Source organism: Mercenaria mercenaria, chromosome 9, assembly GCF_021730395.1.
Source record: "Mercenaria mercenaria strain notata chromosome 9, MADL_Memer_1, whole genome shotgun sequence".
Taxonomy (NCBI): Eukaryota; Metazoa; Mollusca; class Bivalvia; order Venerida; family Veneridae; genus Mercenaria; species Mercenaria mercenaria.
Genome location: NC_069369.1, coordinates 6,916,044 through 6,930,058, shown reverse-complemented (window position 1 = coordinate 6,930,058; position 14,015 = coordinate 6,916,044). Strand labels below are relative to the sequence as shown.

Genomic DNA, 14,015 nt, shown 5'->3' with positions numbered 1-14,015 from the left:
ATAGAGAACTTTTACCACACGTAACTCAATATTTTTACAGATGTGTAACTCTACCCCTTCTGTTTAAGTAGTAAATTCACTTTGAACAGCAAGAAATCGCTTAGCAAATGTTTTTTTTTCATTTTTGTACAATAAATCTATCATTAGTCTTGAAAGAAGTAAAAACTTACTAGAAAAAATCGAAAATAAGGGGAAAAAAAAATTGGTCCCAGTAGGGCTTGAACCTACGCCCCCCCTGAGAATTGCAGTAAATGTGGGTTTATGGTAGGAATTGAATACTCTTCAAAAAGGAGGTACTCTATTACACATCTACTACCTTAAGGTTTAGGAGTATATCACCAAAACACAGAAATATTTTATAAACGAACAACATCGTTACCAATATTTTACCTGACTATTACATGTTCTGCCGTACTGTCCCGTACCGAAAATTATTTTGAAAAAGTTGTCCCCCTTTGAAAATGAATGCCATTTGTAAAGAAATAAAAATAAACAATTGCTGAAAACTGTGTTCCACCTAGTTATTTGAAATTTCAACGCTCGCACGCTATTACAAATGCATCAAAACAAACATGTGTAACAGTTCCTTGAAAATGGTGAGTTTTTAAAAGCGCTTGACTGTCTGGAAGTGGGGCCTATTTAGACAGTCCTTTTTCGGAATTCAATGCTTGTATCAGTATACTGACACTTGTTTTGTAGAGTAATATACACGCTATCATTACAAAAACAACAAAACAAGTGTCAGTATACTAATATAAACATTGAATTCCGAAAAAAAAGGACTGCCTAAAGGGGCTCACTTCCAGGCAGTCAAACGCCTTTAAAAACTCACCATTTTCAAGGAACTGTTACACATGTTTGTTTTGATTCATTTGCAATAGCATGCGAGTGTTGGAATTTCACATAACTAAGTGGAACACAGTTTTCAGCAATTGTTTATTTTTATTTCTTAACAAATGGCATTCATTTTCAAAGGGGGACAACTTTTTCAGAATATTTTCAGTACGGGACAGTACGGCAGAACATGTAATGGTTAAGTAAAATATTGGTAACGATGTTATTGTTTTATAAAATATTTCTGTGTTTTGGTGATATACTCCTAAACCTTAATATCATATTAAAGATGGTATCTTCTGAATATGGAAAAGCATTTCACCAATGTAACTAATTGCTTCACAAATTCTAATTTGCCAAGTAATATATATATTATAGCTGCTATAATAGCATTCATGTAGCAGGTGTAAAGAAAGTAACAATAAACAAGAGCACCGCCTTGCGGGTGCTGACGCTCATCTGATTTTTTTTGTATAATAGAAATATTGTCCTACCCATGATTTTCTAAGTCTAAAAAGGGCCATCACTCTTGCAAAAAGCAGGATAGAGTTATGTTTCTTGATGTACAGTGTCCACTTATGATGGTGAAAAACTGTTGCAAGTTTTAAAGCAATAGCTTTGATAGTTTATGAGAAAAGTTGACTTAAACATAATATTCAACCAAGAAAATGATTTTTCTAAGTCCAAAAAGGGCAATAATTATTGCAAAAAGCAGGATGGAGTTATGTTGCTTGCTGTACAGGGTCAGCTTATGATGGTGAACAAGAGTTGCAAGTTTTAAAGCAATAGCTTCGATAGTTTAAGAGAAAAAGTTGACCTAAACATAAAACTTAACCAAGAAATCTGATATTTTCTAAGTCCAAAAGGGGCCATAAATCTTGCAAAAAGCAGGATGGAGTTATGTTTCTTGCTGTACAGGGTCAGCTTATGATGGTGAACAAGTGTTGCAAGTTTTAAAGGAATAGCTTTGATAGTTTAGGATAAAAGCTGAACTTAACATAAAACTTAACCAAGAAAACTGATTTTCTAAGTCCAAAAGGGGCAATAATTCTTGCAAAAAGCAAGATGGAGTTATGTTTCTTGATGTACAGGGTCTGCTTATGATGGTGAACAAGTATTCCAAGTTTCAAAGCAATAGCTTTGATAGTTTAGGAGAAAAGTTGACCTAAACATAAAACTTAACCAAGAAATCTGATATTTTCTAAGTACAAAAGGGGCCATAAATCTTGCAAAAAGCAAGATGGAGTTATGTTTCTTGCTATACAGGGTCAGCTTATGATGGTGAACAAGTATTCCAAGTTTCAAAGCAATAGCTTTGATAGTTTAGGAGAAAAGCTGACCTAAACATAAAACTTAACCAGGCAACGCCGACGCAGACGCCGACGCCGACACCGACGCCGACGCCGACAACCGCTCAAGTGATGACAATAACTCATCATTTTTTTTTCAAAAAATCAGATGAGCTAAAAATAGTGTCCTTATTTCTGTCAGATGATATAAATTCTGTATGCTTGTGACATAACAAAGCCACGAATAAATAATCTTTATGTTATAATTTCTGATTTCAGTCTAAAGGTCCTGTGATGCTGACCTTTAACATTCCAACCCCATAAACAATGAGGTTCATCTTATCAGTGTGTCCAATCACATGACAGCGCTACGTCATTTTGAGCTCAAAAGTGAAAGAATCAGGGCATAAGTTTTTTATTCAATATATTGTGTTAATATCATGCACATGACTCGAAACCTATCTGAAAGTGCTACCCCATTACTACGATTTCCCCACCAAATATTCTTGTTTTAACGCTATTCCTGTTCTAGTTCCAGCTACCATAACTTAACTGACGCTGTTTTTATTTTCTGATGGTCGCATAACAGCAAATAAACATCTCTGAGCTGAAATTTTTTAGCTATTCCTGTTCTTCCACTTTCGACATTGTGCCCTCTGAGGTGTTCGCACTGCAAGTCAATTGAACAGGAACAGCGTTAAAACGAGGTTTTGGTGGGGAAATCGTAGTACCGGTGGGTAGCACTTTCAAATAGGTTTCGAATCATGTGCATGATATTAACACAATATATTGAATAAAAAACTTACTCCCTGATTTATAATTTCTGTTTACCTTTCCACTAAGTCTTTCACTTTCGAGCTTGTAGTGGGAACAAAATGACGTAGCACGATCACGTGATTGGGCACACTGCTTATGTTTATAACGAAATATCATATTGCACAACTGTACTGATTATAATTTACACACATACCGAGTTGGTTATTCGCTTTGCAGAATAGTTCGCCAACATTTTTCGTCCAAATTGAACTCTTCTTCAAGATGTACATGTATTACCATTTCCGGTCATAGCGTGAATAAACAAAGGAGCGTGACGACCTACCATTTGGCACCATGCATGCGCAAAAGAACGGTTCTATCATATTAATTTTGATCTAAATTTTACAATAAAAGACATATCTAGAATCAAAATAATTAATAGCAAAACCGTGTTTGAACACTATTTATACACTCAGGCAGTTACAGGTATACATCGTTCGAAATAATTTCACTTGGGTTGTGCACTCATGAAATTACTACATCCGACGTATAACCACTCATCGTGTATAAATAGTGTTAAAACACGGTTTTGCTATAGATTATTTCTTTATTATCTGGATAAATGACGTTATGCCATCACTTCCGGTTTATCAAATGTGCAGAACTACCTTAACAAGTAACAACTGCATGAGTAATTACTCCTGATCAGGGATCAAAGTATTTATTAAACCAAGGAGAACGGCAAACGAAAAAAGGGAGAAAGCATATTTTTAAACATGCTAAACAATACTGATAATTAATACTATGTTCAATGATGAACACATTAACATTATTAATTTTTTTTGTGACTGTCTCACAGTCTGAAAGTTCAACAGAAAAGAGCTTTGCAACACAAATGATTGGTCTGTTCAGGGATTGCCAATTCAAATTTACATTCTTTTACTTTACCTGTTAATGTATATATACAATTTTATCAGCTCAAATTACTGGGATTTAAATCTGGTGGCCATCCATAAGTGTCACCTTGACAACCTCAGCCTCCCCCCACCCCATGGTCAGGAGAGCAAATGAGATTTCGCTCAATGTTTTGTTGAAGACTCATTTCTATTTACTTATTTGACATTAGTATGAAGTCAGATGACTGCAAGTTGAATTTCTCTACTAATTCATTGGAAACCAAATTCTCTACAGACCAACACATGCAAACCAATATCTCTCTAATCTTCCATGAGTTTGGCATGATAATAAAAGCATAAAAAAGTGCCAAAAAAAAATAAACAGTGCTGATATCTAAATAAACCATATGAAATTTATATATGTGTGGATTATACTTTTGATGTAATGATAACAACACATTTTTTAACCAAACAGGAAGTAAATTAAACACTATCATATTGATTACATTGTATTATACTAACAGTAAAATCAGAAATATTTGTGATTTTAATATTTTCACAAAAGTCCATGCTATTTCTCAAAAGAACATTTTAAAATCCTTTGACAATCCATTAAATATTTTCAAGAGTTACTTGTAACAAACATTTACTGATGACTGTAACTAAAGGTAGTTAAGGTTTCGATGGAGGCCTTGAGAAACAAAAATCAAACAACACCAAACCATAGAAAGAAAGAGTTGTTTGACATGAAAATTGAACAGCATGTAAAACATGTATATTACTTTACGAAACAAGACTTAGTGTCAGTATACTGATATAAACATTGAATTCCTGAAAAGGGCTGCCTAAAGGAGCTCCACTTCCGGGCAGTTAAACGCCTTTAAAAACTCACCATTTTCAAAGAACAGTTACACATGTTTGTTTTGATGCATTTGCAATAGCGTGCAAGTGGTGAAATTTCACGTAATAAGGTGGAACATAGTTTTCAGCAATTGTTTATCTTTATTTCTTTACAAATGGCATTCATTTTCAAAGGGAGACAACTTTTTCTCAAAGATTACTTAAAATAATCGGAAAAAGTTGTTTCCCTTTAAAAATGAATGCCATTTGTACTTAAAATAATCGGGAACAGTTGTCTCCCTTTGAAAATGAATGCCATTTGTAAAGAAATAAAGATTAAACAATTGCTGAAAACTGTGTTCCACCTTGTTATGCAAAATTTCACCACTCGCATGCTATTGCAAATGCATCAAAACGAACATGTGTAACTGTTCTTTGAAAATGGTGAGTTTTTAAAGGCGTTTAACTGCCCGGAAGTGGAGCCCCTTTAGGCAGCCCTTTTCAGGAATTCAATGTTTATATCAGTATACTGACACTTGTTTCGTAATGTAATATACATGTTTTACATGCTGTTCAATTTTCATGTCAAACAACTCTTTCTTTCTATGATTTGGTGTTGTTTGATTTTTGTTTCTCAAGGCCTCCATCGAAACCTTAAAATTTCATTGTTCCTTATGACATTAAGAAAAAAAAATCATGCTTTGGTTGCAAAAAAGTAGTCAATAAAAAAAGGACATTCAATGAAAAATAGCTACTCATCAACCTTTAAACTTATCACTGTTCCTGACAAGTTATGACATGATTGTATATTAATCTACAAAACAACTGTCATTTTACTGATATATACATTGAATTCCAGAAAAAAACTGCATAAAGGCGGCACACTTTTGGTCTAAATACTTAACTTTTACATAACTTTGCTTCGGTACATTAATGATTTGCAATAATGTCCTAGAGATGAAATTTCATATAACTAGGTTTAGTGTAGTTTCTTGCAATTGTTTATTTCTATTTCTTCAAAAATGGCATTCATTTATAAAGAGGAACAACCTTCTAATAATATTTTAATTATCTAGGGCCATAATTAAAAAATTGTTTGCTGTGCTCCGATCCTAATTTTTTAGTGTGGGTAGGTAGGTAGGTAGGTAGGTAGGTAGGGATTTTTTGTGTGCTTGTTTATGTATACATGTATGTAAACTTAGTATATTGCAACTGTGTTGTTAGCATGTATCTGTGATATGTACCCACTGGCTGTTAACACTCCTCTGCATTATGCTAACCTGCTTTGAAACATATTTGCATGGGTGGTGGTCTTCACATTACCATTTCAGTCATTAACCGGACAACCATACTAAGTCAGCATTGGACAGGTTACTGGTAGATGTTTACTAAAGATCTTGATAAATGGACAACAACAGGAAGGTAGATACAGCTACCACATACAGTTTTATTAAGGAAGGGACAACATACTGAACTGTCTATATAATTATATGAACTGTGTAAGATAATACTGACTGGTCCTTGAGAAGACAGTCATGCTGCTTCTTGAGATCCTAAGTATACTTGATCACTGAGGAAATTAAACAAATTAGTTTCCTCTTGGCTGTTTTTTTTTTCATCAGTCAGATTTATCAAATTATCAATGTATATATCAGTGATTCAGAATCAGGTAAACCAAGTGCTGATGGTATATTATATGAAAAAATACTGTTCAGCAGCATTTTTAACACAAATATTGATTAGACATAATCTAGCAACTTATTATACATGTTATATGTGAAGTATAATACAATACTTTCATTGATTAATTATTGGATGCCTAGAAAACCTTAATACACATACACTTGTAAACTGTACCTTTACATTAATACATGTAGTAATGTATGAAGTTATCCTTCACAATTTTATTTGAAATACCTTAAAAAACATTCTAATTAATGTTGTTGATTTTGTGCGATAGTTATGCCAAGATAAATATTGACAAACAGAAGTTTCAAAATATGATGGCAAAGATTAAATGTTGTGTTAAAGGATATGGCACACAGAAATGTTAGAAACTCCTTTTTTAACATGCTTAAGATAAGTCTTATTTTTTTTCAAAGCATCATTTTACCCAAAATGAATTCAGCCAACAACAAAATATAGGGTCATGTGCTTGATGTTTTAGACCGATTTGAAAATATTGGTCTTCATGGCAATTTCTGCAGTGGGCTTTTATGGAAAAATCACACTCTTGACATTTTCACGTATTAAAAAATTCCACAAACGTAGATTTTAATGAAACTTTCCACAGTTCAATGTAGACTTGAGTTACCCTTTTCCAATAATAGATACTACAGATTCCTGGCAACATTGATGCCATCAGACATCTGTATAACACTTGACATCTACTCTACCAGGCTGTCTCTTCTTTTTTACAGATAAATGATGACACCATCACTTCCATATAATCAAACATGCAACTATTAATATTATTAAAAAATCATTGTACTATGTCTGCAAATATTTAACTAACTTGTAAAAACGTTGTGTCAACTACAGTCAAACTGCGTTTGTTCAAACTCGGATAATCCAAACACAACCCTTCAACTCGAGCTCAACTTCAGAGCCTAGCAAAATCCCTGTAAAATGTATATTCTTCGATGACTCAAACTACTGATACCTCAAGCAGATTTTGTCTGTTCCGATGAGTTCGAGTTAACAAAGTTTGACCATATATGTTAAAACATGTTCACGTTGTAGAACACGTTTTAACTTTGGAAATTTACTTCTTCCCGTTAATCACTTCACCATTACAAAATTTGCCACACTTTCATTTTTACTTATTGAGATACACTTAATAAGCTATCATTGTAATGTTTGAATTCAACCTGGCTTGGGCAAACAGAATTATTCATTACATTATTCATAAACTGGTTACTGAATGCGAAGAAATATGGTAGAGGTCAGGTCAGGCTAGGGGTCTGATTATCAGACAGACAGCAGACACTTCCTTTTTAAAATTTACAATAGACAAGTAGGATAAGATAAGATAAATTTTATTTTGAGTCGGCAAGACAAGTAACAATACAACATAAGCATTCAAGGTGCTTTTGAACCAACTATGTATTAACAAGTTTGTAAGGAACAAAAGTAAACAAGCTGTAAAAGAAAGGCATTAAAAGGTCTGTTTTGTATGATTAACCTAACATAAAGTGCAAAGACAAGAATTGGCCATTCTCGATAACGACATTATATAATTTATAGGATAAATTCCGTTTTCCGGTATCACCCACCAATAAACACCTGCTCCCAGTTTTACGGTGATGGGGGTATCGGCCATTACGCTGTATAGCGGCAGTGTTTAATATTATCTTTTTTTCAAGGTTTAAACAAAGAATATGAATAAAAAAGTATTGCAGATTATCATAAAACATTGTTGTCATTAAGATTTTGCAAAAATATCCTCAAAGTTTAATTTATTTTTAAAATTTTATCTTTTATTCTACACTGCCACTTCCGTTGCTCGATATCGAAAGTGTGAAATTATTCGCAATTTTCAAGGTTAACAAATTATTTTTGCAAATAATTTTTTGCAGAGGTCGTAAAATACTATTTTCATTGTGAGAAAGTAAGAATTTTCCTAAAATCTTAGCTTCTGGCAAAAATAATCGCTGATATTTTACACGGTCCGTATATCGGTTAATCTCGCCAGCCCCCTTGACCCTATTTACAGAAATACCGGAACACGGGATTTATCCTATAATGTCGATATGGTCAATATAGCTTGATTAGACATAATGCTAGCTTTTTCACCGAAAACCATTCAGACCCTGAAGTAGCGTGGAATTCATTCAAGGACTGCCTTAATGAATCCCAGTCAAAACACATTCCATCTAAAATGTCTAAACCCCGTGCCGACTTGCCATGGTTAACCCCGAGAATTATCAGGCTTATACATAAGCGTGATAAACTGTACCAGAAACTACACAAATCTCCCTCCTCAGCCCGCCAACAAAGATTCAAATCCCTTAAGTCTTCTATCCAGAAGCAAATAAGAGCCCAATACTGGTCATATATGGAAAGTGTCATATTTGACCATGACTCACAACCTGGTAAAAACAAAAAGTTTTACAGCTTCATCAAGCACAACAAAAAAGAAAATGTCGGCATTGCCCCCCTTAAATCAGATGGTCTTACCTACACAGACCCCATCCAAAAGGCTACTATCTTAAACAAACAATTTGAATCTGTCTTTTCCCCTCCCCAGCCCCTTAGTCTGAAGCATATATGTTCCAACGTCCTCTCATCCCCAGTCTCCATGATGAATAAGATCCAGGTCACCACTGAAGGTGTGGAAAAACTGCTCTACGGCCTATTCCCACATAAAGCCTCAGGACCTGATGAATTATCCCCACGCATCCTAAAAGAACTCCACCATGAAATTGCTCCTGTACTTGCCCATATATACAGGTTATCTCTCGAATCTGGCCTAGTACCCAGTGATTGGAAAAAAGCCACCGTAGCCCCCGTATTTAAAAAAGGTCCCAAGTCTAAACCTAGTAACTATCGCCCAATTTCCCTAACTTGCATTGCTTCCAAACTCCTTGAACACATTGTTGTTTCCAATCTTATGACCTATTTTGACAAGCATAAGCTACTTAGCCAGTTCCAGCACGGCTTTAGATCAGGTCACAGTTGTGAGACTCAGCTCATTAATTTCACTCAGGAACTTTACAATAACACTGAACAGGGTCAACAAACAGATGTTATTGTCATGGACTTCTCCAAGGCGTTTGACAAGGTCGATCACATTAGACTAATTTATAAACTACAAAGCCTTGGTGTCAACCCACAAATTACCAAATGGGTCAAATCTTTCCTGTCCAACCGCTCCCAGAAAGTCGCTGTTGATGGTCATTTTTCCAGTGAACTTCCTGTACTGTCTGGAGTTCCCAGGGGTCTGTTCTTGGGCCATGTCTCTTCCTGGTATATATCAATGACTTACCAGATTCCGTCAAATGTAACGCAAGAATGTTTGCAGATGACACCATAATATACCTTACCATCAACTCCATTTCAGATAGTATATCTCTGCAACAAGACCTGATTAGCTTAGAAACCTGGGAGAAGACATGGTCCATGGAGTTCAACCCGGACAAGTGTGAAGTCCTTAGAATTTTTAGAAAGAAAAATCCTGTAGTCTACCCTACAAACTTCACAACATAGAGTTAAAAACTTGTGAGGCAGCTAAATACTTAGGCATAAACCATTTCCAAAGATCTAAACTGGTCCAAACACATTGACAGTATCACTTCCAAAGCAACTTCCACTCTTCGCTTCATACAACGAAATGTCAAAACTGATAATAAAAAGGTCAAAATTGCTGCCTATAACACCTATGTCCGCCCTCAACTTGAGTACTGTTCAAGCGTCTGGCATCCTTGGCAAAAAACCCTCACTAGCAAAGTCGAAAATGTCCAAAGGTCAGCTGCTAGGTACGTCATGTATGACTACAGTTACACCAGTAGTGTTACACAAATGCTGAAAACCTTAGAATGGAATACACTCCAATATAGAAGGTTACACAATTCATTAGTAATGTTTTATAAAATAAGGACCCAGACAGTTGCAGTCGACCAATCTCATCTTATTCCGACTAGAAACCTAAATTACTTAATCCCCATGTCTCACACTCAGTACTTTTCTAACTCCTACTTCCCTAGGACCATCCGACTCTGGAACTCCCTACCAACTCATGTTAAATCTAGCCCCAGTCTCAGTATCTTTAGAGAGAGGCTGGCGGTGGTCAGTATGTAATTCTGTTGCCTCTGTCCCATTTTAACTGTAGCATACTGTCTTTTTTAGCTTTTATTCTTTTAACATTGTAACATATCAGTTCTTTAACAACTGTTTCTCTGACAGCGCCGCCCAGTGATAGTCGGAAATCGACGGTTGGGTGAAAGATGTAGATGTAGATGTAGATGTAGATAAAAGTGGCGAAAGTCACACAAATGGTCAGCTACTGCAAAGATTTACTAGATTTCAAGAATCCACTGCAAGTTAAGAAAATAGAAAACTGGTCAATGTTTTAAAGATGTTACCTGCATTCTTCCAAAGTTAAAAACTTACATTTTTGGTATCTTTGACAAAGTAGCTTCCACTTGATCCCTGGTATATCCGTTCTGGATAGTGACCGAATTCTATTGCATCTTCAGCTTGTCTAACGATATCTTGAAATATAGGATCATCTGGAAAATTGTTCTCAAAGTACCCATATTCCATTTCAAGAGATCTAGGTGCAAGAAGTGGAGAACTTTCACCCGTTCCTTCTCCGGCTCGACTCTCCCTAGTTGGTGAGCGCGGAGAACGCTCATTTCGTGGCGCAAATGAGACTTTTACATTTGTAACATCAGGTGGGGGCCCAAAATCCATTTGATCCTCATCAGAAGGAATAACACAAGTTAAGGGACGGTCGATATTCATGTGATCCCGTGACTTGTCCAATTTGACACTCGCGAAATAACATAACTTTTAACCCGGAAGTATACTTACATCAATAAAACCTTTACCCGTAACGTACCGTACCGCATCCAATGTACAGGACAGGACAGACAAGATAACATCTACATGTGCATCTACATGTTACTTCCAACAATCATTAATTTAGCGATTATGACTGGAGGGCAAAACAAACATGTCAGTGTTTTAGAGAAGAAGGTTTCTAAAGCTACCTTATTTGAAAGTAGGGCGGCAACATCCGAGTCGAAGTCAGATATATTATAATTGATGATGTTTGTAGCCTACTGGTTTCCGACCAGTTTCCGATAAAAAATAAGGGTTTTCATTATATTTATTTTTAAATACAAATTGTTTACAAAAATAATCTACAAAACGTTAAACCCTAGTCTTTACTCTTTGCAAGGATGTAAACAATACCGGCCTTATCTGCGCATGCGTCCAAAAACAGGGGCTCCTGATCGAGCGTGTATTCGTCCGATAAAATAGTCTGCTTTTCTAAAGATCGACGTAATTTTTAAGTTTGCCATTACCCGCATTAGGTCTCAACGGTTACAGTAAACTACCAGATCATCAAATTTAGTGTGACACAATCAACATAATTAATCAAATGAGAACAATTTCGATAAAATAGAGAAAAGTGGAATCTTCACAGGTCGCCCAACACGTCAAAAACGAAAATGTTGCAGGCTCGGTTTGATTGAGCCTGTTCATGGACGGTAGTCACTGCCAAGGCATGCTCAGTATATCCTTGCCGATAGATCACATTCTATCAAAATTTTGAACAGTCATTTCAACATATGTGGGTACTATATATACCAAATAAATGCATAAAGTGCAGCAAAACATCGTTGCCTCAAAGCGATTCTCCACGTGACCGGCGCGCCGACGCGCGCAGGTGACCATTGGTGCGAACTGGTCACATGCAGCTCATTCTTGGTACTAAGCAGCATTTCTCAACTAATTTCAAAATCTTAATTTTTATCTAGCTAAAAACTATAAAACGGGTTTAAACTAACAAATAACTAGATAAAAACATACTTTTGTTACACCCTATCCTTAAAACATGAAATGAATTAATATAAGTTTCCGATGAAAGCTTGTTTTTAGATCTTTTACATTATTTTGATTGTAAATTTTATTGTATGTATGTGAGTTATGTACATGATATATTAGTAAATACTGTTTAAACTAACCTAATAGTGCATACTGTGCTTTCGTGAATATGCTTAATCGCCCTTGAACAGAACGAACAGCTTACTAAGTTCGTTAACGGATTCGAACAACTTAACAGACTTGTCGTATAAGCATGACAAATGATAGAAAACGCCTTAGAAGGTTATTGACAAAGCGGACAATTGGACAAAGATATAGAAACATCGAAATGTTACTACGAGAACCTGTGTAGCAGCATGTATAGTTTTGGTGAAAACTTGTTTGAAGCAGTTTGAAGTAGAGGTTTTAAAAAATGATTTTTTTTACCGATATCTTCTTTAAAATCATAGTTGTTTTTTTTTTTGTAGAAAGAAGCTGCCCCTCTTTTTGTCTTAATGCCTTATTAACCAAATACCAAAACGAAAAAAACAAAAAAACAAAAAAAAAAAAAAAAAAAAAAAAAAAACTTTAGATTCTCTTGACTATAGAACCAAATAACGCATTTATTCGTTCCATTTAAGATCTATCAAATTCTTAATTAGCGTCTGAATTCGTAGTTGGAGAATTACAATATTTTTTGATCAGCAAAACAGGCTTCTAAAGGCAAAACAGGCGTTGTTTAGATCTGTATTCATTGACAAATAATCGTTAATCTGCAAAGAAAGATACTATGACTTGGTTCATTACCCGAGGCTAAGAAAGCGTTTGATAAAATAAACGGAGAATGTCTTTGGTATAAATTGTTATAAATTGATACTTATGGGAAGTTTGTACATGCTGTTTAGTCAGTATATGCATCTTTTTCATGTGATGTAAAGGTGACTACTTCATTAACAGATTGGTCTGAAGTAAATATAGGGATAAAGCAAGGATATGTACTGTTTCCCACTCTTTCCCCCACCGTAGGCTATGCTAACGCCCAGGCAAAAGATACTTGTTATTTTTTAAGCTGCTCTTGATTGCCGTTACTGCTCTATGCAGACGATATTGTTTTAACAGCCGGTAAGGAGTCTGATTTACCAAAGTTGTTAGAATGATGTAGTTTCGAAATGGTGTAAAATGGAGACCTACATGTCTTAATGGAAATAATTCAAAGATTCTGCATTTCAGACATGCATCCACCCAAACCCGAGTCTTCATTTGCCTTAAGCTTTGGTGACCTAGAGATTGAGCACGAAAGAAATAATATATAAATTTTTGGTTTAAGGCACGCCATGTGTAATTTGTAAAAAATATATACCTGTGGTGACCTACGGGTTGACTACGAAAGAAATAGTAATTATATCAAGGCTTTTTGTGTAATGTACTTAAACTCAGCGTAGTTTTTCTTTTCTGGTCATTCAGTCATGGAACATTTAATCTATCATAAAAGGATTCAGCTTAAGCTTAAGCCGGTGCTAGAGGGCGTGAGGGGTGTTTCATATTTCATTACCTCTCATGAACAGACTCAATCAAACAGAGTCTGCTATTATGCTGCTAGGTTACGTTCTATATTTCAAATCTTTCACAAAATCAACAAGCCATGCTCTCGTTACCTTTCGCATAAAATACATACATACAGGTGGCATGTCTTTTTATGTATACACAAAACTGAAGTTGTCACAAAAATTATCGAACCTATTCTTTTCTGTCAAAGGAACAATACAGAAATTGAAAAAAATTGTAACAAGGCCTAAAAAGTTGTTTTGGGGACTTGGTAATAATGCCTCAGAGGTGACTGTTAATGGGGAAATGAGCTGGGCGTCCG

General features: G+C 35.3%; 1 protein-coding gene across 1 annotated transcript in view; it reads right to left on the bottom strand.

Annotated features, from left to right (window-relative positions):
* The window catches only part of LOC128559388 (phosphatidylinositol 4-kinase type 2-alpha-like), a 40,454-nt gene extending 29,328 nt beyond the window's left edge, over positions 1 to 11,126 (bottom strand). The window contains exon 1 of the mRNA XM_053550766.1: positions 10,727 to 11,126. Coding sequence (XP_053406741.1) covers positions 10,727 to 11,080 — 354 coding nt within the window. The 5' untranslated portion in view covers positions 11,081 to 11,126. The remainder of the gene's footprint in view (positions 1 to 10,726) is intronic.
* Positions 11,127 to 14,015: the final 2,889 nt, after the last annotated feature.